The following is a 27,689-nucleotide window of genomic DNA, read 5'->3' on the forward strand; positions in this document are numbered from 1 at the left end:
AACTCAATTCTATCCAGTAGAATTTTCTTCCACTCAACTTTTGCCATTTGATAATGAACTTGAGAACTTCATATTAGATGTGTGTTCTGATGATTAATTCTCGGACTTAAATAAGATTGCTGGTGCTCTTTTTTAAAAATTGGTCGAGACTTGAAAAATAGTTTTCATTCATGAGTGCTTCTTTTTTGAAGTTAGCTTTAGTTTTGTCCGTAACAATTGCATCAATTAAAAGAACTTTTTCTGCTATGAACATCATAAAGAGTCGGTTTTGTAACTCTATGGGAGATAAATTTTTAAATAATTATTTAGTGACATATATAAAAGAAAAAACATTTAATTATATTGACAATGAATCTTTTTCAAAATATGAAACCCAAAAAAATAAAATTTTAAATTATTTATTATTATTTTAAATTATTATTTTATTATTTTAATTTGATGATTAAATAATTTGAAGAGTAATTATATTTTATAATATAATAGTATAATTATAAAAATTATTATTATATTATGTATATTTTGTCTCCACTAAATTTTTTTTTGAATTTATTACGAAATCCCCCTTATACTATCTTAATTTGTCCTGAATTTTGATTAGATGTATTTTATTAAATAAAATATTATCTTTGAAAAAAAATATTACGCATAAACATAGACAATAATAATAATAATAATAATAATATTACTCTCGTTGTAATACACAAATTTTGTTTTCTAAGATACACTATTTTTTGTCTTTCCCTTTTATTCTAACTAAACACTTCTATGTCCTTGTCTTTGTAAATAAACGTTGCCTTAGCCCTTAATTACCTAAATTTGACTAATTTGAGCATTCTATGATGCTTTTAAGTGACGTATTGGTGCATTCCGCTAGGCATGTACGTGAGATACTTTCACATTGCAAACAAAAGAGGAGATGCTTAGTAATGAAAGTGGGGGAGAGCTTTTAGTTATCCTCAATTAGTGGAAATCAAGCTGGTCTAATTAGAGTAGCAAATTATTTAGCCAATAAGTCTCACTTTAAATTAAACAAAATGACACGAGCAATTCTTAAGTTAGCTTAGTTTATAGGAAACCATCACATTATTAATAAGTCGCATTTCTACATATATATCAAAAATGCCTTGATTGTTTATTAGTGTACCTCTTGTTCTCAAAATGGTTTTTGCTTCTAAATTATTGTGACAAACTTTATTCAGTTTCCTCCAAAAATGAAAAAAAAGCATGTTCATCTTCTACATGTATTCTCAATTTTCCAACGTGTGCCCAGTGCCCACTTCATCAAAACCACTTTAAAATTCATTCCCACCCTTGTTTTCAAAATCTTCATGAATCATGAGAACATGTCTGGCCAAGAAGTGATCATAACCGACGGCGGTTCGGTTACTTTTCCGGTGAAATCTTTGCCGTTGTAACATATGCCTAAATCCTCAAGTGCAGAGAGAGAAACATAGGATCATAGTACATTATAGAATGTGCTCAAGGGAATCAGTACCATAAACATCATTCAAATACTTTTTCTTTTATCTTCTTTCTTTTCTCCCTCAAACCACTTATAAATAACGCCATCTTAACTCCATTTCGAACTCACCATCCAACAACATAAACAACAATACTTCTCTCTCTCTCTCGCTCTCTCATTAACGCTCCAAAGAACAAAAATGGTGAAGTTCTCTAAGCAGTTTGAAGGGCAACTCATTCCAGAATGGAAAGAAGTTTTTGTTGATTATCGGCAACTCAAGAAGGACCTAAAAAATATTCAATTCCTTAATAATAACAACAGCAACGACACCAAGAACCAAAATAGTTCTGTGCCTAATTCCATTATTTCATCACTAAGAAACTACTCTCCATTTGGCCATCACCAAAATGGAGAGCACGTACCACCAATTCAAGTAAAAAAAATCTTTCCATTCAAAAGCTTAAAAGAAGCACAATTTGTACGTTACAGTCGTCATATAATTTTGGATGAATGTTAGAGAAAACCTTAATTTGATTTTCCTTTTTCAGGTCCATAGGAGACTTGGTTCGTCGTACGACACCGAATTGCTAGAGCAATTTGCCGAAACCGGTGCTATTAAGGAATTCTTTGCTTGTTTGGATCAGCAGCTAAACAAGGTGAACAAATTCTATAGAACAAAGGAGAATGAGTTCATGGAGAGAGGGAATTCTTTGAGAAAACAAATGGACATTCTAATTCAGCTCAAATTTGCATTCCAAGATCAACAAGGTTCCATAGACAAAGAGTATCATTCCATCTCATGCACATTTTCCAATGGTAACATAATAGCACTTTTCTTCATTCAAAATCTTGAGAACAATATAACATTTTTTGACAACTCAATATCTTTGACACATTCATGCACAGTTATGTGGACTTTTTATTGTGAAATATTTGCCTTTTGATGAATCAATTGTGAATTTATTACAAGATAAACTATATAATTACTTCAAAATTTTACTGAATTTTGTATTCAACACCTCCATCACTAATGAAAATATGTGATTATAAAACACTATTCTGTCCTCTGGCTTTCGCTTCAGAGGAGGACTCTGTTAGGAACAGAGAAGATCCCGAAGAAGAAACAGAGGAAATTAGCACAGATGAGATTCAGTTTTCTGATTCTTGTCGCACAGACGAAGTTGGAGAGCCGACGCAGGTGAAGAGAGAAGAAAAACTCAGAACACTCTCCGGCCGTGTTATTGATTACCAAGGGAAGAATCTCAGGATAAACATTCCTTTGACAACTCCATTGCGAACCTTCTCGACCATAACTTACCTTGTCCGGGAAGATTTGATTAACCAGTCAAGGAAATTCAGCATAGGAGCTGGCAAGGTTCATATTAACCAAACAAAGTTGCGCCACTCTGAAAAGATGATCAAACGAGGTTTCATTGAACTCTATAAAGGACTAGAATATCTCAAACTTTACAGGTATAAGATATTTCATTCTTTTCTTCACAAAATCTTAGAAGCATAACAGTTAAACCAGAACATGCACTCATACAGTTTTTTTTCCCATTTTATTGTTTAGGAACTTGAACATGCTTGCATTTATGAAGATTTTGAAGAAGTTTGACAAGGTAAAACGAACTAAAGATTGATGCCAAAAATCAAGTTTCAATTACACATTTGCCAAGTGTTAACATAAAGCAAATTATCAATGTTTCGCAGGTCACTTCAAAGCAAGTTCTTCCGATCTATCTCAAAGTAGTTGAAAGCTCCTATTTCAATAGCTCTGACAAGGTAAATTACAAGCACAAGTTAAAATTTTCGGCTAACTAAAAATATCTAACTTCAACTCTATCAAACTTTGATGAAATCCATGTATCATACGATGTTGTTAAATCATGTTATGGTGTTTGCCACCAGCAAAAGTTTCAGGCTTTCTCCGACAGTCGCAAGTGGCCAATAATAATCCTACAATTCATATCTGCACCATAAAAATTTAGATATGCTTGTCTCTTAGCACTTTCACTAGAGAATTCAACTATGGTGGAGCTAGCTTTGTTTTGCTTATGAGTTTAAGAAAATGACAGGTGATTAAGCTGTCTGATGAAGTAGAGGAACTGTTCGTCAGGAATTTCGCCGGAGATGATCGAAAGAAGGCCGCAAAGTACCTCAGGCCGAGCCACCGGCATAAAGAATCTCATTCTGTAACTTTCTTCATTGGTGAGTTAAAACTTTACTTCATTTCAACATTTTTTAAAGATGTTTTCTGTTTGGTACTCCACTTAGTAGAATAAGACTTTCTCATTGTTGTCGTGGAGGAGTGCTAAGGGCTAGCAACTTTTATGTTTTGTAACCATCAATTGGCCATCAATAGTATTTTTAATGGTGTGAGATTACATCTAATAGTGAGAGATTACTTACTTTTCATTTGATGATTAAGTGCTGGCCACAAAAACACAAAAGTTGCTGGCCCCTAAACTTTTCCATCAAGAAAAACAGAATATGGACCCTCAAATCCACTAAGCTGAGAAAATAATTTGATGGATTTATAGTACAGGTCCCATGCTACCTTATATTTTATCCAAAATTCTAAACCATACATAACCGTATCAAGAATGAACCTCAAAAGGCCCCTCACTAACCTACTGAGTAGCACTACAATGTTTCTTTACCTACGAAGCACAAGCACTTTGTTAAACTTTTGTATTAGCGTGACTGACATATTTTGAATATTGACACTCAGCACTCATCACGTGTTTATTAAGTCAACCGTTGTAGTCAGTATTCCCATATATCTCCCCAAAAATTATATTCAAGTTCCCCACTCACTATAATATTTTTTTTGGCAATGGTTCCTCCCCCTTTTTTTTTTGTATTTCCACATTCACAACACCATTTGGTGCAATTGTGCAATTACTGTGCTCAACCTAGCTTCTGAGTTTTGGCTATATGTTTCTTCTTGTAACACACATATTGATTACATTACAAAGATAAAACCATTAGAAATCAGAAGAAACAACAAAACATGAAGTTCTATGTTAATTCAATTGAGGAATTTAATGATGAACCCATGTAAAATTGCCTAACTTTTCTAGCAGAAATTATGTAAGAGTTACAGCTAATGTTGCTTTCTAATAAATATGGTGACTTATGGTCTCTCAAATGAAATCAGGACTATTTGGTGGATGCTTCTTGGCACTTTTAACTGGATATGTTGTAATGGCTCATCTTAGTGGCCTATATAAACCACAACAGGATTCACTTTACATGGAAACAGTCTATCCTGTACTTGGGTAAGAAAGCCTACTTAGCACATGATATGTTATTTTAAGCTAAAAACTCACATGCAGTTGTTTTTATGTGAAATTGATAATTAAAAATTAGTTTCGATGATTTCACATATTTAACTAAATTCCTATCTATTGAACTTTAATTATCAACTTCGCTTGAAAACAAATGCAGGTGAATTTCCACTTTATGTTAATTGCACACAAGGTAAAACGTAATTTGAACCTACAACTTTGATTTAGTTCATGTGCGGTTTACTTTCTAAACGTTTAAGCGTGCAATGTGCCGCTTTATCATGATCAAATGGTAAAACCATTAAGGTAGTGTTTGGTGGAGAGACAGATACTGAAAAACTGAAACTGAGAGACAGAGACGAAGAGATAGAGACTGAAATAAGTTTTAGTATTCTGTTTGGTGCCAAGTGAGAGACAAAAATTGAAACAAGAATAAAACTCTAATTTAATTTGCACAACGGATAAAATTAGAATTAATTAATTAAAATGAGAATATTTTAGGTATAAAATGTTATTAAAGTTTCAGTCTCTGTTTCTAAAAATATCACCCCTGTGTCTCTACATTTTGGAGGCACTGAAATACTGAAATTTTGAGGACAGAGACAGAAATTTTAGTACCAGTCTCTGAGCCAACAAACATGATACTGTGTTTTAGTCTCTTTGTCTTTGTCCCAATACTGCAAAACAAACGCTACTTTAATGCTTTTACTCATTTATTCTTTCAAAATTATATGTTCTAGTCATACAATTATTCCTTAATCGAGGGTGATTTTGGAAAAAAAAAATTTGCAAATGTTCTTTTTGCACGATTTGATAAATTAAGATATCAAATTACACATTTATTACGAGTTTAAGAAGTAAATTGTACACTAGTCATAAATTGTGTTTCTTTAAATAGTAGCATACCACTTGTGAACATAAATTGTTAAGTTGCTTTCTTGCGCCTTGTTTGTGCAGCTTGTTTAGCCTTATATTTCTACATTTCTTTCTTTATGGATGCAACATTGTGGCATGGAGAAAGACTCGTATAAACTACAGCTTCATATTCGAACTGGTTCCTACCAAGGAGCTAACGTACAGAGATATATTCTTGGTTTGTACAATGGCTATGACCATTGTAGTTGGGACAATGTTACTTCATTTGACTCTTCTAACAAAAGGCTATTCTTATGCCCAACTTCAACATATTCCAGGGCTTCTTATACTGGTAATTTCAATAAATTATATATCACATCCTAGTCGATATGAAAAATAACAAAAATCAACAAATAATCTATCAAACTTGTGATGTGCTTTATTCTCAGGTAATGCGATGCTAGAAAGTGAAATTTTTGTGAATAGTAAAGATTATTTCGTTTAAAAATTCTCTGGGTGCGTTACTGCTTAGAAGTTAGAACAAATCATATTTATGTTATCATCCGTTTGTTACATGACACATTATTTATTCGACTTATTTTTATTAAAGTAAAATATGTTAAAATTTATGAGAAAAGCAAGTAATAACTAATTATTACCGTCTTAATCTTATTTTAATGAATATGTAGATCTAATAATATGACATTTTCCGTAATACATGAATAAGAAATAAAATTATAATTTAATAAAAAAATAATAAGAATTTTGTGTCAGCTATAATTTTAAGTTTTAACCTTTTTTTTTCTCTTCACTACATGTGCAGGTGTTCTTACTAATGCTACTTTGCCCCTTCAACGTTATTTACCGATCAACCCGTTACCGTTTTATTTGTACTATAAGAAACATAATTTTTTCACCACTTTACAAGGTAGGTTTCCGTGGTCTTAACTCTTAATTCTAGGGTAAAATATTTTTTTTTCTTGAAATTTAGTAAAAATTTTAAAATTTTATTTTGTTTTAATTTTGTTTCAAAAATTTTTTATTTATATCAAATATACTGAGAACTAATTTTTAAAAAAATTTATGATTAATTCAGCAACACAAATTTTCAAAAACAAACTTTAATACAAACAAAGATATTATTATCATACATTATTACTAAATTGATATTAAATTTTTTTAAAAATTTAGCTCTCAATAATATATTTGATGTAAAAAAAAAAATTTTAGAATAAAATTAAAAAAATAAAATAAAATATTTTTAAAATTTTTGACAAATTTTAGAGACAAAAATATAATTTATTAGTCTAATTCTAATATCATATCGTATCATATCATCATCAAGCATCATACACCACACAAAATTTTGGGAGGAGAAAAACAATGTTCAATAATAACTGGCTTCTCTCTTGTCCCTTCAGGTTGTCATGCAAGATTTTTTCGTGGCAGATCAACTTTGTAGTCAGGTATTATTATTATTATTATTATTATTATTATTATTATTACTACTACTAGATTAAGAAGAAAAAAGAAATCCTTAATGTTTGGAATTTGTTAATTGTTATTTCATTACTTTAACTTTTATAGGTGCCAATGCTGAGGAACCTCGAGTATGTGGCATGTTACTATATAAGTGGGAGTTACAAAACTCTAGACTATGGATACTGCACGAGGAAAAATTACTATAAAGACCTTGCTTATGCTGTGTCGTTTCTACCCTATTATTGGAGGGCTATGCAGGTAAATTACTTAGCTTTCATTCTGCTTTAAGCTTTCTTGAAGAAGCATATTCTCAAATCCACTACTTATCGCCGGTACTTATTGAATACTTGTTTGTAACTTAATATTTTTAATTAGTAACGATAATATTAATAATAAACAATTATTTATTTAAATTAAAAAAAAATAGTTTCCATAAAATATGAAATCGTGTAGTTAAACATTTGATCTGCTCTGAAATGATGAGATGAATACTATCAATCATATTATTAGTATTAGTAAACTTTATACCTCTTTTCTTACAATTTTTTTTTACCTCTTTAGATGCTTTTAATTAAACATTATTTAAATTATGTTGATTTTACAAACTTTTAAAAATTTTATAAAAGGATAAATTATTAAAAATGCATTTGAATAATTTTGTTGTGGAAAAAAAAAATACACCTAAATTTTTGCTATCGATAAAAATGTCTTCAAATAATTTTAAAATATAACAAAATTATCTAATATTAAATATGTTTTTTCTCAAAAAATACTTTAGAGATTGAATTTTGATGTGATTTTCTATAAGCATGATTAGAAAAATGAGATATTATTATTTTTAAAATTTGGTAATTTTTTGTTAAGTATTATTAGTTGTTGACCAAAAAATAACAAAAAAATATATATACTTAATAAAAAATTACCAAATTTTAAGAATAAAAATATCTCATTTTTTTAATAATCATACTTATAAAAAATCGTATCAAAATTTAATCTCTAAAGTATTCTTTAAAAATACATATTTATTATTGAACACTTTTGTCGCGTTTTAAAATTATTTAAAATATTGTTGTTCATAAAAAATTTGAATACACTGACAAATAAATACATCTCTAATGATAGTTATAAGAATCAAATTGAACTGATCAGTTTGATAAGGCTAATAGATAATTAGCCACCACACCGGTCAAATTCATGATAAAAACCAGTTGTTAGTGTATTGGTAAAAAATGAAAAAAAATATTAAAAATGATAAACCAATCGAATGAATTTAGGTTTTTTTAGTGATTAATTAGTTTAAAATATATATATTTTATATGTATAAAATAGAGAGTAAGAGAAGGTATATTGGAGATGATAGAGAAGGAGAGAGACTTTGAAATATTCATGTCAAACCCTGAATCTAGCCAACCTATCTTTTATAATACAGAGCTTTCTCTTGACCGTTTACCATCATCTGTCCATAAAACCCTATCCAACAAGATAGAAAACCTTGTTGAAGTCACTCATGTTCCAGAAGACTCAAAGATCCCTGCTACTCAACAACCTCTCATAAACCCATACACTTTTTATCACCGACAAAAGTGGTCTAGTATTCGCCACCTCATAAGAAGAGGACCGTCACCTCCTGTTAAGGAAGTGATTCAAACCTCTCGGTTACAACAGTGTGGTCTTCAAGCCACCTCTGCAGAACAGTATGTTACGATTGAGATTCCTCAAGAACTCATTCGTGAATACTTGTCACAAGGATATACTCACCTACATCTTGGAGCTATAAGGATGATTCTGACCTTACATGGCAGAAAAGGATTACCTGTCACTGCAAAGATTGCACTTTTAGATACTACTTTCAAAGAGTATCAGCATGCGCTTATTGGAGCACTTGTATCCACTCTCACCAATGGAAGTGTGATTCTTACAATCTCGCCAGATTTCACTATCAGGCTTACAGATCCGACCCTTTCCCAAAGGATTCGGATACAAATCCAGTTAATTGGTGTTACACAAGATGCCAGTGCTGAACAAGCAACACTCCATCACCAGGTGTTGTACAGAATCCAGGATCATGCTCTGGATCTGAACCTTCCAAACACCACCCATGATGCCCTTTTGATGTTCACAGATAAGAACCATGGTCCGGCCATAGTTAGCATCCCAAGGATGATTCCTCCAGACGAGCTTGCTGCTATAGTACCACTGGAATGGATTACTAATTACGAGAGAGCTTTTCCTCAAAGCACTCCTGACGTCCATACAACAGCACCATCAGCGGTTACACGAGAGACTGACGGAACAGTCAGAACAGTCTTTCAAAGGCCAGGAACAGAAGGACGACCATCTTTTTCTAGACAGTCATCTTCCAGAAGGATCTATATGATCTCTCCTCTCACTGTTCAACATACCAGTGATCAAGATGATCCCCCAATTCATTACTTCGAAGAAGGAAAGCCAGTCTATGTCTCACACGTCAATGGCCATTTCATATGGGATGTTGACCATAGCATGTGTGACTCAGATTGCGACTGCGATGCTTGGGGAGAATCTGAAGATGAAGATTACTACAAAAGGAAGAAGTCCAAAAAGAATAGGAAGCAGAGCTGTACTGCTCCTCCAAAGTTCCACCCACCTGATGACCCTGAGGAACCACCAAAGTTTCACCTAAGGCAGAAGAAAAAGAAGACCTTTAGGCCTCAGTTCTCAGATCCTATTGCTGTACCATGTATAGCAACCCTTAAACCTTATGAGCAGGAGTTTCCTCTTCTACAGGTTTCCACTGATAGTCAAAGGATTACTCGACGGCCATACATAGCCCCAAAAGGAGTAACTCCACAGGGAGTCCAGTCAACTTCACCTCAAGATGAGGTTCTGAATTGGCAAACAGAGAATGCTGTTAGCCAAAACAAAGTCCTGTTGAGAATTGATCACACCTTGGAAACACTCGTTGAAAAGACAGACAATCTGTCCTCACAAGTGTACTCAGTTCAAACTCAAGTTGATGAGCTAAAAAATAGATTGACCATACAGGCCCAAAAACTTGACCAAGACCTAAAGACTTACATCCAAACCCATTACTTTGGTCCAGAATTCCAAAAGAAAGACCAAGAACTCATCCGTATTAAAGCCCAGATTAGACAGATCGAACAAGATCAAGCCAGACAACCCAAACCACAAGCCTTGGCCACAGATCCCTTATCCTTATATCCACCACAGTATCCCATATACACACCCACTTACATTCCTCCACAGCAACCAACCATAAATGAACCTGACTATGACAACATCTTCAAGACCCATTATCACCTTGCCCGAAGGCTACACACAAAACCTAAGCCACACCCGATTCAACCTACAGGACCTTCACAAAAAAGGATGTATAATCCACCATGGTCAGAAAGAGAATTTCTCAGAGGAGAAACCTCTAGAGAAAAAACTGAGACAATCTCCGAGGAAAAAAAGGAACAGGCACCAAAAAAAGAGGACAATCGGAATGATTGATACAGAGATCACTTCAAGCGACTCATTTGAAGAAGTGACGACTGACTCATCAGATTTTTCAGTTGAAGAATCATCTGAAGAAGATCAAATTGCAGATCTTTCTGCAATAGCAATGGTTGATCAGGCTAATCCAACCTCAGAAGAAGAAGGAGAAGGAATAGTTGTAGAAGAAGAGGATGATGATGTTCCTCCACAAACTAAGTCCACTCCGACGAGAGCAGGCAACCATTACTTCACTTTTGACAACCTCCCTCCTCACAAGTACAGAGAAAGGTTGAATGATTTTGGCGCTTGGATTGACACCCAAATGTCCAGTCCTAATGCAGATATCCAGCAAGTACTCTCTGAGTTTGTCACCAGGATGACCGGCAATCTTAGAGAATGGATAAACACACTAAGTGAGTATGAACGGATGCAACTCACTGGTGGAACTGCTGCTCAGTTTCTAGGAAGACTACATAGAGAATTCCTAGGAGACATTGGGATTATCCAGCAGAGAAATTCCCAAGAATACTACGAGATGAAGTGCTGTTCACTCAATAAGAAAGATCTTGAAAAGCATTTCAAAAGGATGCAGGCTAAATATTATCCTCTTGGAGGTCAGAGCAACTCAACACTCAAGGAAGTTTATCTTGCTTCACTTCCAAAAGAGCTTCTTCCAGAAATACGAAGAACAATGGCCATCTACCAGAAGGATATTCCGACAATAACCTTCGGAGAAATCTATCAATTGGCTCTAGCAGCTCTTGATAAGCTCTGCAAGCAGCAAGACCTGTTCAAACAACTAGCCAAGAATTCCCTTAAACTAAAGGGAGCATGCAACAAGTCTTATCTGCAGATCAAATGCAAAGATAAAGACTCATGTGATTGCCACACAAAAAAGAAGCACCACTTCAGAAGAACCAGACGATCAGATTTCGATCAAAGCAGAAGAAGAAAGTTCAAAGGAAAGAAACGGTTCTTCAGAAAGAAGACTTTCAAGGACAAACGAACCAACAGATGCTTTCTTTGTGGACAAACTGGGCACTTTGCCAAGAAATGTCCCAATAAGAGGCAGACAAGCAAAAGGGAAATCAAGATGCTTCAATCTCTACAAGATGCTGTTTTGACCCGAGAAGATGAAGATCTTGAATCGATCCTTGAAGAACAGTCAGAAGCAGATGAATATACAAAGTATGTACTTCATAATCCTGAAGACAATTCTTCTGATGATGACTACAGATCAATCCACTGTATGGCACCTGCTCCGCCTCAACAGCACATGCCAGGAAAAAGATGTTTAGGAAGCCTAGGTTCCAAAAGAATTGATGGAATCCAACGACCCCACTTCAAACTCAAACTTTTGGCGTCCAAGTATGATATGCCAAAAAAGGTCGTAGCACTGCTTGATACAGGATCTTCTGCAACTGTTGTCAGGCCCAATTTGTTACCTGATGAAATTTGGGCTCCTCATGACAAAACCTACATAACAGCCAGCCAAGGAAGATTTACTATTGACCATATTTCTAGAAGAAATGTTGGGCTACAAATATTTCCTGAAATGGTGATCTGGCTGAAAGTTCTAGGAAGCTACCTCCCTGAGAAGGATGTACTGTTTGGTTTTGATGCATATTACCAAACACAGGGAATGTCAATATGGCCTGAAGGACTGAAATTCAAGAAAAAGTTCTTACCATTTCTTGAAAACAGAGGCATCTATGAAATTAGCAAGGCTCCTTCAGACTATGAAGCCATCCAGAACAGGTTACTAAAAACTTATTGTGACAGTCATGACAAGTTTGACCACCCTCTTCCTTTATGGAAGAATCAAGAGTTCTTCATTCAATTGCCCTTCAAAAAGAATGAAGACATCAACCCTACCAAGGCAACCCATTCAGGAATGAATCCTGAAGATCTGAAGTTAGCAAAGGAAGAATGCGCTTCGTTACTAAAGCAAGGTTTAATTGAACCAACAACTTCCAACTGGGCATGCCAAGCATTCTATGTGGAAAAAAGGTCTGAACAGGTTAGAGGAAAGAAGAGATTGGTGATTGATTACAAACCCTTAAACCTCTTCTTGCAAGATGATAAGTTTCCACTACCACGGATTGACGCCATAACTCCTCGGCTTAGTCAAGCTAAACTTTTCAGTAAGTTTGATCTCAAAGCAGGATTTTGGCAATTGGGTATCCACCCCAAGGAAAGATACAAAACGGGCTTTTGCATACCTGATGCACAGTACCAATGGACTGTCATGCCATTTGGACTGAAGGTAGCCCCGTCATTATTCCAAAAAACTATGATCAGAATCTTTGAGCCCATACTCCACTCAGCTCTCATCTACATAGATGACATCCTACTGTTCTCAAAAGACGGCCCAACTCATCAGGCCCTTCTGATCCAGTTTACTGAAATTGTGGAAAAATATGGAATAATGCTATCTCAAAAGAAAAGCCTTATTGGTCAGGCCCAAGTTGATTTTTTGGGAATGACTTTTAATAATGGTTTTTTCCAGCCTGGAGAGCACATCTCAAAGGAACTGTTAAACTTCCCTGATGATCACCTGACAACAAAGCAGGTCCAACAGTTCTTAGGCATCATCAATTACATCCGTGACTTTATTCCGGATGTGACAAGACACACAAGCCAGTTGTCAAAGCTACTAAAAAAGAAATCCCCACCATGGGGCCCTGAACAGACGACAGCTGTCAAGCACCTGAAAGAAGTAGCACAGAAACCCCCACCATTGAAGATTCCTAGCAATGGACAACGCATCTTGCAAACTGATGCTAGTGATAATTTCTGGGGAGCTGTTCTCCTTGAAGAGATTGATGGAACAAGACACTACTGTGCGCATGCTAGCGGACAGTTCAAGGTGTCAGAAAAACACTATCATGCTACGTACAAGGAGATTCTAGCAGTCAAAAGAGGAATTGAGAAGTTCAGCTTTCATCTAAGTGCATATCATTTCATTGTGGAAATGGACAATACGTCATTTCCATCCATGCTAGACACCAAAGGGAAGATACTACCGAACTCACAACTTCTGAGATGGAAAGATTGGTTCTCACGCTATAAATTCACAGTAAAACACATCAAGGGAAACCACAACACCATAGCTGACTATCTTTCCAGACCATCCAAAGAACTACCACCCAAAGTTCTTCACATCTTAGCCATGAATAGAGCTTCACCACCAACCTTCCCTCTTCCAGACTGCCCTCAAGACCACAAGTTCTATAGAAGAGAACCTGGACCGTTTCCTTTTTCCCTTCGACCTAGGACTGCTGCTGAGGTCAAGACCCTAGCTGAAGAATGCCTGTTTTACTGGTTACACAGGCTCCTCCTTGTTACTCAAATCACGGCAAGACCTCAACATTTTCACCCAAAGACACCTTATCACATTATACCTATCATCAAAGGTGAAATTCCTGAAGAAATGCTGTGGTTCATATGGGCGCTCACTGTTCAGTATGATTGCGCCATCATAGTTCCTGGAATTACTATGTACAGGTTCCTCTGCGATAAAAACTTCTCAGGAACAAATCTTGAGAAACTTCTCAAGATGTTTGCACCCATCCCATTTTGGAGAGGAAAACTCTTTAGTGCACTAACAGACCATGACGTTTGGAACATCCCTGATAAGCGAAGACACAGGTTTTATTATGCCTTTGTCTTAAGAAGGCTGTTTGCTTATCGTAATGAGATTCTTTACACCAGAAATAACTTTAACATTGTTGGTTACTCAAAGATATGGCCAACAGATGAGAAACACTGTCTCAACAATCTGGTCAAACATCTCACCTTCCACAACAATCCTAACGTCGAGGTACTCACAGAAGCCATTGAAGGACTCTCACTTCCATCAGAAGAAGAAGCTTCCTCCTCCAGGACTATACAAGAAGAATTAAGAGAGTTCCAAGCCAACTTCCTTGCTTCATCTGTGACTTATCCTACCCCGCCACTTCACCAGGATGAACACCCATGGAATTCTCCTCTTGTAGACCAAGCCACATATGGCTATGGAAACATTGAAGACGAAGAGCCAGGATCAAGGGTCTATCCACTATTGCCAAGCCCAACATATGTGGATGCTGGGATTGAAGATGGTGACACTGAGGATCAATACACAGAAGGACTACATGACCTTATGGATGACATTGATGAACATGAGCCCATTACGAAATACAATCTGTGAAGAATGGGACCCAGCAAGAATCATGATGTCCAGAAGTCATTATGGTATTTTGTCTTTTATAATCATGTAAAATATGATGTGACATAAAGTAAGTTTGTCCTTTTGTAATCATAAAAAGGTGTGATGTGAGATAAAGTTGTCATGATGTAGAGATAAGATTCCTTCTTATCTTCTAGTAGTGCGGTCCACGTGTCTGTATTTAAGTAGCTTGCTTAAAGTTGTTTGTCTCGTTGTAATGATGGATAAGATTCTTTCTTATCCTCTACTACCCAAGAACCTCTATATATAGAGGTCTCTCCCATTGTAAAATTCAGAAGTTAATCTTTCAATAAAACCATTGTAAGATATTCACCATGAATACTCTCTAAATCTCTCTCTCTCTGAAATCTTGAGTCTCTAATATGCTTATCTTTGCTTACTAGTTTCACGTATGCTCTAGGCTTGCCTCAGTCTTGAGGATCCTGCCTATCAGAAATGAAACTGATCCGATCCATGAGAAGTTCCAATATTGGAAAGAAAGAACATATCGGCATCCATGACGGTCTTGTCATAAGGTCCCTTGAATCCCCAATTGAGATGAGTTTAGTGGGAAATCGGGATAGAGATGACAGGATGTATTGGTCCCTTGGTATGTTCTTTCAGAAGTACGTCTGGATGCACCCCGACCACGGGGTGCATCCAGACGTACTTCTGAAGTGGTGCTTCTTTTTTGTGTGGCAATCACATGAGTCTTTATCTTTGCATTTGATCTGCAGATAAGACTTGTTGCATGCTCCCTTTAGTTTAAGGGAATTCTTGGCTAGTTGTTTGAACAGGTCTTGCTGATTGCAGAGCTTATCAAGAGCTGCTAGAGCCAATTGATAGATTTCTCCGAAGGTTATTGTCGGAATATCCTTCTGGTAGATGGCCATTGTTCTTCGTATTTCTGGAAGAAGCTCTTTTGGAAGTGAAGCAAGATAAACTTCCTTGAGTGTTGAGTTGCTCTGACCTCCAAGAGGATAATATTTAGCCTGCATCCTTTTGAAATGCTTTTCAAGATCTTTCTTATTGAGTGAACAGCACTTCATCTCGTAGTATTCTTGGGAATTTCTCTGCTGGATAATCCCAATGTCTCCTAGGAATTCTCTATGTAGTCTTCCTAGAAACTGAGCAGCAGTTCCACCAGTGAGTTGCATCCGTTCATACTCACTTAGTGTGTTTATCCATTCTCTAAGATTGCCGGTCATCCTGGTGACAAACTCAGAGAGTACTTGCTGGATATCTGCATTAGGACTGGACATTTGGGTGTCAATCCAAGCGCCAAAATCATTCAACCTTTCTCTGTACTTGTGAGGAGGGAGGTTGTCAAAAGTGAAGTAATGGTTGCCTGCTCTCGTCGGAGTGGACTTAGTTTGTGGAGGAACATCATCATCCTCTTCTTCTACAACTATTCCTTCTCCTTCTTCTTCTGAGGTTGGATTAGCCTGATCAACCATTGCTATTGCAGAAAGATCTGCAATTTGATCTTCTTCAGATGATTCTTCAACTGAAAAATCTGATGAGTCAGTCGTCACTTCTTCAAATGAGTCGCTTGAAGTGATCTCTGTATCAATCATTCCGATTGTCCTCTTTTCTGGTGCCTGTTCCTTTTTTTCCTCGGAGATTGTCTCAGTTTTTTCTCTAGAGGTTTCTCCTCTGAGAAATTCTCTTTCTGACCATGGTGGATTATACATCCTTTTTTGTGAAGGTCCTGTAGGTTGAATCGGGTGTGGCTTAGGTTTTGTGTGTAGCCTTCGGGCAAGGTGATAATGGGTCTTGAAGATGTTGTCATAGTCAGGTTCATTTATGGTTGGTTGCTGTGGAGGAATGTAAGTGGGTGTGTATATGGGATACTGTGGTGGATATAAGGATAAGGGATCTGTGGCCAAGGCTTGTGGTTTGGGTTGTCTGGCTTGATCTTGTTCGATCTGTCTAATCTGGGCTTTAATACGGATGAGCTCTTGGTCTTTCTTTTGGAATTCTGGACCAAAGTAATGGGTTTGGATGTAAGTCTTTAGGTCTTGGTCAAGTTTTTGGGCCTGTATGGTCAATCTATTTTTTAGCTCATCAACTTGAGTTTGAACTGAGTACACTTGTGAGGACAGATTGTCTGTCTTTTCAACGAGTGTTTCCAAGGTGTGATCAATTCTCAACAGGACTTTGTTTTGGCTAACAGCATTCTCTGTTTGCCAATTCAGAACCTCATCTTGAGGTGAAGTTGACTGGACTCCCTGTGGAGTTACTCCTTTTGGGGCTATGTATGGCCGTCGAGTAATCCTTTGACTATCAGTGGAAACCTGTAGAGGAGGAAACTCCTGCTCATAAGGTTTAAGGGTTGCTATACATGGTACAGCAATAGGATCTGAGAACTGAGGCCTAAAGGTCTTCTTTTTCTTCTGCCTTAGGTGAAACTTTGGTGGTTCCTCAGGGTCATCAGGTGGGTGGAACTTTGGAGGAGCAGTACAGCTCTGCTTCCTATTCTTTTTGGACTTCTTCCTTTTGTAGTAATCTTCATCTTCAGATTCTCCCCAAGCATCGCAGTCGCAATCTGAGTCACACATGCTATGGTCAACATCCCATATGAAATGGCCATTGACGTGTGAGACATAGACTGGCTTTCCTTCTTCGAAGTAGTGAATTGGGGGATCATCTTGATCACTGGTATGTTGAACAGTGAGAGGAGATCATATAGATCCTTCTGGAAGATGACTGTCTAGAAAAAGATGGTCGTCCTTCTGTTCCTGGCCTTTGAAAGACTGTTCTGACTGTTCCGTCAGTCTCTCGTGTAACCGCTGGTGGTGCTGTTGTATGGACGTCAGGAGTGCTTTGAGGAAAAGCTCTCTCGTAATTAGTAATCCATTCCAGTGGTACTATAGCAGCAAGCTCGTCTGGAGGAATCATCCTTGGGATGCTAACTATGGCCGGACCATGGTTCTTATCTGTGAACATCAAAAGGGCATCATGGGTGGTGTTTGGAAGGTTCAGATCCAGAGCATGATCCTGGATTCTGTACAACATCTGGTGATGGAGTGTTGCTTGTTCAGTACTGGCATCTTGTGTAACACCAATTAACTGGATTTGTATCCGAATCCTTTGGGAAAGGGTCGGATCTGTAAGCCTGATAGTGAAATCTGGCGAGATTGTAAGAATCACACTTCCATTGGTGAGAGTGGATACAAGTGCTCCAATAAGCGCATGCTGATACTCTTTGAAAGTAGTATCTAAAAGTACAATCTTTGCAGTGACAGGTAATCCTTTTCTGCCATGTAAGGTCAGAATCATCCTTATAGCTCCAAGATGTAGGTGAGTATATCCTTGTGACAAGTATTCACGAATGAGTTCTTGAGGAATCTCAATCGTAACATACTGTTCTGCAGAGGTGGCTTGAAGACCACACTGTTGTAACCGAGAGGTTTGAATCACTTCCTTAACAGGAGGTGACGGTCCTCTTCTTATGAGGTGGCGAATACTAGACCACTTTTGTCGGTGATAAAAAGTGTATGGGTTTATGAGAGGTTGTTGAGTAGCAGGGATCTTTGAGTCTTCTGGAACATGAGTGACTTCAACAAGGTTTTCTATCTTGTTGGATAGGGTTTTATGGACAGATGATGGTAAACGGTCAAGAGAAAGCTCTGTATTATAAAAGATAGGTTGGCTAGATTCAGGGTTTGACATGAATATTTCAAAGTCTCTCTTACTCTCTATCATCTCCAATATACCTTCTCTTTGCTTTAGCTCATTAGGCTCTGATACCACGGGGTGCATCCAGACGTACTTCTGAAAGAACATACCAAGGGACCAATACATCCTGTCATCTCTATCCCGATTTCCCACTAAACTCATCTCAATTGGGGATTCAAGGGACCTTATGACAAGACCGTCATGGATGCCGATATGTTCTTTCTTTCCAATACTGGAACTTCTCATGGATCGGATCAGTTTCATTTCTGATAGGCAGGATCCTCAAGACTGAGGCAAGCCTAGAGCATACGTGAAACTAGTAAGCAAAGATAAGCATATTAGAGACTCAAGATTTCAGAGAGAGAGAGATTTAGAGAGTATTCATGGTGAATATCTTACAATGGTTTTATTGAAAGATTAACTTCTGAATTTTACAATGGGAGAGACCTCTATATATAGAGGTTCTTGGGTAGTAGAGGATAAGAAAGAATCTTATCCATCATTACAACGAGACAAACAACTTTAAGCAAGCTACTTAAATACAGACACGTGGACCGCACTACTAGGAGATAAGAAGGAATCTTATCTCTACATCATGACAACTTTATCTCACATCACACCTTTTTATGATTACAAAAGGACAAACTTACTTTATGTCACACCATATTTTACATGATTATAAAAGACAAAATACCATAATGACTTCTGGACATCATGATTCTTGCTGGGTCCCATTCTTCACAGATTGTATTTCGTAATGGGCTCATGTTCATCAATGTCATCCATAAGGTCATGTGGTCCTTCTGTGTATTGATCCTCAGTGTCACCATCTTCAATCCCAGCATCCACATATGTTGGGCTTGGCAATAGTGGATAGACCCTTGATCCTGGCTCTTCGTCTTCAATGTTTCCATAGCCATATGTGGCTTGGTCTACAAGAGGAGAATTCCATGGGTGTTCATCCTGGTGAAGTGGCGGGGTAGGATAAGTCACAGATGAAGCAAGGAAGTTGGCTTGGAACTCTCTTAATTCTTCTTGTATAGTCCTGGAGGAGGAAGCTTCTTCTTCTGATGGAAGTGAGAGTCCTTCAATGGCTTCTGTGAGTACCTCGACGTTAGGATTGTTGTGGAAGGTGAGATGTTTGACCAGATTGTTGAGACAGTGTTTCTCATCTGTTGGCCATATCTTTGAGTAACCAACAATGTTAAAGTTATTTCTGGTGTAAAGAATCTCATTACGATAAGCAAACAGCCTTCTTAAGACAAAGGCATAATAAAACCTGTGTCTTCGCTTATCAGGGATGTTCCAAACGTCATGGTCTGTTAGTGCACTGAAGAGTTTTCCTCTCCAAAATGGGATGGGTGCAAACATCTTGAGAAGTTTCTCAAGATTTGTTCCTGAGAAGTTTTTATCGCAGAGGAACCTGTACATAGTAATTCCAGGAACTATGATGGCGCAATCATACTGAACAGTGAGCGCCCATATGAACCACAGCATTTCTTCAGGAATTTCACCTTTGATGATAGGTATAATGTGATAAGGTGTCTTTGGGTGAAAGTGTTGAGGTCTTGCCGTGATTTGAGTAACAAGGAGGAGCCTGTGTAACCAGTAAAACAGGCATTCTTCAGCTAGGGTCTTGACCTCAGCAGCAGTCCTAGGTCGAAGGGAAAAAGGAAACGGTCCAGGTTCTCTTCTATAGAACTTGTGGTCTTGAGGGCAGTCTGGAAGAGGGAAGGTTGGTGGTGAAGCTCTATTCATGGCTAAGATGTGAAGAACTTTGGGTGGTAGTTCTTTGGATGGTCTGGAAAGATAGTCAGCTATGGTGTTGTGGTTTCCCTTGATGTGTTTTACTGTGAATTTATAGCGTGAGAACCAATCTTTCCATCTCAGAAGTTGTGAGTTCGGTAGTATCTTCCCTTTGGTGTCTAGCATGGATGGAAATGACGTATTGTCCATTTCCACAATGAAATGATATGCACTTAGATGAAAGCTGAACTTCTCAATTCCTCTTTTGACTGCTAGAATCTCCTTGTACGTAGCATGATAGTGTTTTTCTGACTCCTTGAACTGTCCGCTAGCATGCGCACAGTAGTGTCTTGTTCCATCAATCTCTTCAAGGAGAACAGCTCCCCAGAAATTATCACTAGCATCAGTTTGCAAGATGCGTTGTCCATTGCTAGGAATCTTCAATGGTGGGGGTTTCTGTGCTACTTCTTTCAGGTGCTTGACAGCTGTCGTCTGTTCAGGGCCCCATGGTGGGGGTTTCTTTTTTAGTAGCTTTGACAACTGGCTTGTGTGTCTTGTCACATCCGGAATAAAGTCACGGATGTAATTGATGATGCCTAAGAACTGTTGGACCTGCTTTGTTGTCAGGTGATCATCAGGGAAGTTTAACAGTTCCTTTGAGATGTGCTCTCCAGGCTGGAAAAAACCATTATTAAAAGTCATTCCCAAAAATCAACTTGGGCCTGACCAATAAGGCTTTTCTTTTGAGATAGCATTATTCCATATTTTTCCACAATTTCAGTAAACTGGATCAGAAGGGCCTGATGAGTTGGGCCGTCTTTTGAGAACAGTAGGATGTCATCTATGTAGATGAGAGCTGAGTGGAGTATGGGCTCAAAGATTCTGATCATAGTTTTTTGGAATAATGACGGGGCTACCTTCAGTCCAAATGGCATGACAGTCCATTGGTACTGTGCATCAGGTATGCAAAAGCCCGTTTTGTATCTTTCTTTGGGGTGGATACCCAATTGCCAAAATCCTGCTTTGAGATCAAACTTACTGAAAAGTTTAGCTTGACTAAGCCGAGGAGTTATGGCGTCAATCCGTGGTAGTGGAAACTTATCATCTTGCAAGAAGAGGTTTAAGGGTTTGTAATCAATCACCAATCTCTTCTTTCCTCTAACCTGTTCAGACCTTTTTTCCACATAGAATGCTTGGCATGCCCAGTTGGAAGTTGTTGGTTCAATTAAACCTTGCTTTAGTAACGAAGCGCATTCTTCCTTTGCTAACTTCAAATCTTCAGGATTCATTCCTGAATGGGTTGCCTTGGTAGGGTTGATGTCTTCATTCTTTTTGAAGGGCAATTGAATGAAGAACTCTTGATTCTTCCATAAAGGAAGAGGGTGGTCAAACTTGTCATGACTGTCACAACAAGTTTTTAGTAACCTGTTCTGGATGGCTTCATAGTCTGAAGGAGCCTTGCTAATTTCATAGATGCCTCTGTTTTCAAGAAATGGTAAGAACTTTTTCTTGAATTTCAGTCCTTCAGGCCATATTGACATTCCCTGTGTTTGGTAATATGCATCAAAACCAAACAGTACATCCTTCTCAGGGAGGTAGCTTCCTAGAACTTTCAGCCAGATCACCATTTCAGGAAATATTTGTAGCCCAACATTTCTTCTAGAAATATGGTCAATAGTAAATCTTCCTTGGCTGGCTGTTATGTAGGTTTTGTCATGAGGAGCCCAAATTTCATCAGGTAACAAATTGGGCCTGACAACAGTTGCAGAAGATCCTGTATCAAGCAGTGCTACGACCTTTTTTGGCATATCATACTTGGACGCCAAAAGTTTGAGTTTGAAGTGGGGTCGTTGGATTCCATCAATTCTTTTGGAACCTAGGCTTCCTAAACATCTTTTTCCTGGCATGTGCTGTTGAGGCGGAGCAGGTGCCATACAGTGGATTGATCTGTAGTCATCATCAGAAGAATTGTCTTCAGGATTATGAAGTACATACTTTGTATATTCATCTGCTTCTGACTGTTCTTCAAGGATCGATTCAAGATCTTCATCTTCTCGGGTCAAAACAGCATCTTGTAGAGATTGAAGCATCTTGATTTCCCTTTTGCTTGTCTGCCTCTTATTGGGACATTTCTTGGCAAAGTGCCCAGTTTGTCCACAAAGAAAGCATCTGTTGGTTCGTTTGTCCTTGAAAGTCTTCTTTCTGAAGAACCGTTTCTTTCCTTTGAACTTTCTTCTTCTGCTTTGATCGAAATCTGATCGTCTGGTTCTTCTGAAGTGGTGCTTCTTTTTTGTGTGGCAATCACATGAGTCTTTATCTTTGCATTTGATCTGCAGATAAGACTTGTTGCATGCTCCCTTTAGTTTAAGGGAATTCTTGGCTAGTTGTTTGAACAGGTCTTGCTGATTGCAGAGCTTATCAAGAGCTGCTAGAGCCAATTGATAGATTTCTCCGAAGGTTATTGTCGGAATATCCTTCTGGTAGATGGCCATTGTTCTTCGTATTTCTGGAAGAAGCTCTTTTGGAAGTGAAGCAAGATAAACTTCCTTGAGTGTTGAGTTGCTCTGACCTCCAAGAGGATAATATTTAGCCTGCATCCTTTTGAAATGCTTTTCAAGATCTTTCTTATTGAGTGAACAGCACTTCATCTCGTAGTATTCTTGGGAATTTCTCTGCTGGATAATCCCAATGCCTCCTAGGAATTCTCTATGTAGTCTTCCTAGAAACTGAGCAGCAGTTCCACCAGTGAGTTGCATCCGTTCATATTCACTTAGTGTGTTTATCCATTCTCTAAGATTGCCGGTCATCCTGGTGACAAACTCAGAGAGTACTTGCTGGATATCTGCATTAGGACTGGACATTTGGGTGTCAATCCAAGCGCCAAAATCATTCAACCTTTCTCTGTACTTGTGAGGAGGGAGGTTGTCAAAAGTGAAGTAATGGTTGCCTGCTCTCGTCGGAGTGGACTTAGTTTGTGGAGGAACATCATCATCCTCTTCTTCTACAACTATTCCTTCTCCTTCTTCTTCTGAGGTTGGATTAGCCTGATCAACCATTGCTATTGCAGAAAGATCTGCAATTTGATCTTCTTCAGATGATTCTTCAACTGAAAAATCTGATGAGTCAGTCGTCACTTCTTCAAATGAGTCGCTTGAAGTGATCTCTGTATCAATCATTCCGATTGTCCTCTTTTCTGGTGCCTGTTCCTTTTTTTCCTCGGAGATTGTCTCAGTTTTTTCTCTAGAGGTTTCTCCTCTGAGAAATTCTCTTTCTGACCATGGTGGATTATACATCCTTTTTTGTGAAGGTCCTGTAGGTTGAATCGGGTGTGGCTTAGGTTTTGTGTGTAGCCTTCGGGCAAGGTGATAATGGGTCTTGAAGATGTTGTCATAGTCAGGTTCATTTATGGTTGGTTGCTGTGGAGGAATGTAAGTGGGTGTGTATATGGGATACTGTGGTGGATATAAGGATAAGGGATCTGTGGCCAAGGCTTGTGGTTTGGGTTGTCTGGCTTGATCTTGTTCGATCTGTCTAATCTGGGCTTTAATACGGATGAGCTCTTGGTCTTTCTTTTGGAATTCTGGACCAAAGTAATGGGTTTGGATGTAAGTCTTTAGGTCTTGGTCAAGTTTTTGGGCCTGTATGGTCAATCTATTTTTTAGCTCATCAACTTGAGTTTGAACTGAGTACACTTGTGAGGACAGATTGTCTGTCTTTTCAACGAGTGTTTCCAAGGTGTGATCAATTCTCAACAGGACTTTGTTTTGGCTAACAGCATTCTCTGTTTGCCAATTCAGAACCTCATCTTGAGGTGAAGTTGACTGGACTCCCTGTGGAGTTACTCCTTTTGGGGCTATGTATGGCCGTCGAGTAATCCTTTGACTATCAGTGGAAACCTGTAGAGGAGGAAACTCCTGCTCATAAGGTTTAAGGGTTGCTATACATGGTACAGCAATAGGATCTGAGAACTGAGGCCTAAAGGTCTTCTTTTTCTTCTGCCTTAGGTGAAACTTTGGTGGTTCCTCAGGGTCATCAGGTGGGTGGAACTTTGGAGGAGCAGTACAGCTCTGCTTCCTATTCTTTTTGGACTTCTTCCTTTTGTAGTAATCTTCATCTTCAGATTCTCCCCAAGCATCGCAGTCGCAATCTGAGTCACACATGCTATGGTCAACATCCCATATGAAATGGCCATTGACGTGTGAGACATAGACTGGCTTTCCTTCTTCGAAGTAGTGAATTGGGGGATCATCTTGATCACTGGTATGTTGAACAGTGAGAGGAGAGATCATATAGATCCTTCTGGAAGATGACTGTCTAGAAAAAGATGGTCGTCCTTCTGTTCCTGGCCTTTGAAAGACTGTTCTGACTGTTCCGTCAGTCTCTCGTGTAACCGCTGGTGGTGCTGTTGTATGGACGTCAGGAGTGCTTTGAGGAAAAGCTCTCTCGTAATTAGTAATCCATTCCAGTGGTACTATAGCAGCAAGCTCGTCTGGAGGAATCATCCTTGGGATGCTAACTATGGCCGGACCATGGTTCTTATCTGTGAACATCAAAAGGGCATCATGGGTGGTGTTTGGAAGGTTCAGATCCAGAGCATGATCCTGGATTCTGTACAACACCTGGTGATGGAGTGTTGCTTGTTCAGCACTGGCATCTTGTGTAACACCAATTAACTGGATTTGTATCCGAATCCTTTGGGAAAGGGTCGGATCTGTAAGCCTGATAGTGAAATCTGGCGAGATTGTAAGAATCACACTTCCATTGGTGAGAGTGGATACAAGTGCTCCAATAAGCGCATGCTGATACTCTTTGAAAGTAGTATCTAAAAGTGCAATCTTTGCAGTGACAGGTAATCCTTTTCTGCCATGTAAGGTCAGAATCATCCTTATAGCTCCAAGATGTAGGTGAGTATATCCTTGTGACAAGTATTCACGAATGAGTTCTTGAGGAATCTCAATCGTAACATACTGTTCTGCAGAGGTGGCTTGAAGACCACACTGTTGTAACCGAGAGGTTTGAATCACTTCCTTAACAGGAGGTGACGGTCCTCTTCTTATGAGGTGGCGAATACTAGACCACTTTTGTCGGTGATAAAAAGTGTATGGGTTTATGAGAGGTTGTTGAGTAGCAGGGATCTTTGAGTCTTCTGGAACATGAGTGACTTCAACAAGGTTTTCTATCTTGTTGGATAGGGTTTTATGGACAGATGATGGTAAACGGTCAAGAGAAAGCTCTGTATTATAAAAGATAGGTTGGCTAGATTCAGGGTTTGACATGAATATTTCAAAGTCTCTCTTACTCTCTATCATCTCCAATATACTCGACGGCCATACATAGCCCCAAAAGGAGTAACTCCACAGGGAGTCCAGTCAACTTCACCTCAAGATGAGGTTCTGAATTGGCAAACAGAGAATGCTGTTAGCCAAAACAAAGTCCTGTTGAGAATTGATCACACCTTGGAAACACTCGTTGAAAAGACAGACAATCTGTCCTCACAAGTGTACTCAGTTCAAACTCAAGTTGATGAGCTAAAAAATAGATTGACCATACAGGCCCAAAAACTTGACCAAGACCTAAAGACTTACATCCAAACCCATTACTTTGGTCCAGAATTCCAAAAGAAAGACCAAGAGCTCATCCGTATTAAAGCCCAGATTAGACAGATCGAACAAGATCAAGCCAGACAACCCAAACCACAAGCCTTGGCCACAGATTCCTTATCCTTATATCCACCACAGTATCCCATATACACACCCACTTACATTCCTCCACAGCAACCAACCATAAATGAACCTGACTATGACAACATCTTCAAGACCCATTATCACCTTGCCCGAAGGCTACACACAAAACCTAAGCCACACCCGATTCAACCTACAGGACCTTCACAAAAAAGGATGTATAATCCACCATGGTCAGAAAGAGAATTTCTCAGAGGAGAAACCTCTAGAGAAAAAACTGAGACAATCTCCAAGGAAAAAAAGGAACAGGCACCAGAAAAGAGGACAATCGGAATGATTGATACAGAGATCACTTCAAGCGACTCATTTGAAGAAGTGACGACTGACTCATCAGATTTTTCAGTTGAAGAATCATCTGAAGAAGATCAAATTGCAGATCTTTCTGCAATAGCAATGGTTGATCAGGCTAATCCAACCTCAGAAGAAGAAGGAGAAGGAATAGTTGTAGAAGAAGAGGATGATGATGTTCCTCCACAAACTAAGTCCACTCCGACGAGAGCAGGCAACCATTACTTCACTTTTGACAACCTCCCTCCTCACAAGTATAGAGAAAGGTTGAATGATTTTGGCGCTTGGATTGACACCCAAATGTCCAGTCCTAATGCAGATATCCAGCAAGTACTCTCTGAGTTTGTCACCAGGATGACCGGCAATCTTAGAGAATGGATAAACACACTAAGTGAGTATGAACGGATGCAACTCACTGGTGGAACTGCTGCTCAGTTTCTAGGAAGACTACATAGAGAATTCCTAGGAGGCATTGGGATTATCCAGCAGAGAAATTCCCAAGAATACTACGAGATGAAGTGCTGTTCACTCAATAAGAAAGATCTTGAAAAGCATTTCAAAAGGATGCAGGCTAAATATTATCCTCTTGGAGGTCAGAGCAACTCAACACTCAAGGAAGTTTATCTTGCTTCACTTCCAAAAGAGCTTCTTCCAGAAATACGAAGAACAATGGCCATCTACCAGAAGGATATTCCGACAATAACCTTCGGAGAAATCTATCAATTGGCTCTAGCAGCTCTTGATAAGCTCTGCAATCAGCAAGACCTGTTCAAACAACTAGCCAAGAATTCCCTTAAACTAAAGGGAGCATGCAACAAGTCTTATCTGCAGATCAAATGCAAAGATAAAGACTCATGTGATTGCCACACAAAAAAGAAGCACCACTTCAGAAGAACCAGACGATCAGATTTCGATCAAAGCAGAAGAAGAAAGTTCAAAGGAAAGAAACGGTTCTTCAGAAAAAAGACTTTCAAGGACAAACGAACCAACAGATGCTTTCTTTGTGGACAAACTGGGCACTTTGCCAAGAAATGTCCCAATAAGAGGCAGACAAGCAAAAGGGAAATCAAGATGCTTCAATCTCTACAAGATGCTGTTTTGACCCGAGAAGATGAAGATCTTGAATCGATCCTTGAAGAACAGTCAGAAGCAGATGAATATACAAAGTATGTACTTCATAATCCTGAAGACAATTCTTCTGATGATGACTACAGATCAATCCACTGTATGGCACCTGCTCCGCCTCAACAGCACATGCCAGGAAAAAGATGTTTAGGAAGCCTAGGTTCCAAAAGAATTGATGGAATCCAACGACCCCACTTCAAACTCAAACTTTTGGCGTCCAAGTATGATATGCCAAAAAAGGTCGTAGCACTGCTTGATACAGGATCTTCTGCAACTGTTGTCAGGCCCAATTTGTTACCTGATGAAATTTGGGCTCCTCATGACAA

The 27,689-nt window shown here is 38.4% G+C and overlaps 3 protein-coding genes across 3 annotated transcripts in view; 2 read left to right on the forward strand and 1 right to left on the reverse strand.

The window, feature by feature from the left end:
- The first annotated feature begins 1,171 nt into the window (after positions 1–1,171).
- The window catches only part of LOC130981838 (phosphate transporter PHO1 homolog 1), a 32,560-nt gene continuing 6,042 nt past the window's right edge, over positions 1,172–27,689 (forward strand). Inside the window, exons 1-11 of the mRNA XM_057905571.1 lie at positions 1,172–1,895; positions 2,011–2,278; positions 2,545–2,935; positions 3,036–3,084; positions 3,176–3,247; positions 3,541–3,673; positions 4,626–4,746; positions 5,713–5,962; positions 6,434–6,538; positions 7,032–7,076; positions 7,198–7,350. Coding sequence (XP_057761554.1) covers positions 1,662–1,895; positions 2,011–2,278; positions 2,545–2,935; positions 3,036–3,084; positions 3,176–3,247; positions 3,541–3,673; positions 4,626–4,746; positions 5,713–5,962; positions 6,434–6,538; positions 7,032–7,076; positions 7,198–7,350 — 1,821 coding nt within the window. The 5' untranslated portion in view covers positions 1,172–1,661. The remainder of the gene's footprint in view (positions 1,896–2,010; positions 2,279–2,544; positions 2,936–3,035; positions 3,085–3,175; positions 3,248–3,540; positions 3,674–4,625; positions 4,747–5,712; positions 5,963–6,433; positions 6,539–7,031; positions 7,077–7,197; positions 7,351–27,689) is intronic.
- LOC130981840 (uncharacterized) lies at positions 13,966–15,327 on the forward strand. The gene is made up of 2 exons (XM_057905573.1): positions 13,966–14,808; positions 15,204–15,327. Exon 1 carries the CDS (start codon positions 14,006–14,008, stop codon positions 14,762–14,764), a length of 759 nt encoding a protein of 252 aa, XP_057761556.1. The 5' UTR covers positions 13,966–14,005; the 3' UTR covers positions 14,765–14,808; positions 15,204–15,327.
- LOC130981839 (uncharacterized) lies at positions 18,547–19,981 on the reverse strand. The gene is made up of 2 exons (XM_057905572.1): positions 19,158–19,981; positions 18,547–18,762 (listed from the first exon to the last, which is right to left on the reverse strand). Exon 1 carries the CDS (start codon positions 19,958–19,960, stop codon positions 19,202–19,204), a length of 759 nt encoding a protein of 252 aa, XP_057761555.1. The 5' UTR covers positions 19,961–19,981; the 3' UTR covers positions 18,547–18,762; positions 19,158–19,201.

Source organism: Arachis stenosperma, chromosome 5 (genome assembly GCF_014773155.1).
Source record: "Arachis stenosperma cultivar V10309 chromosome 5, arast.V10309.gnm1.PFL2, whole genome shotgun sequence".
In the NCBI taxonomy this organism is placed as follows: domain Eukaryota; kingdom Viridiplantae; phylum Streptophyta; class Magnoliopsida; order Fabales; family Fabaceae; genus Arachis; species Arachis stenosperma.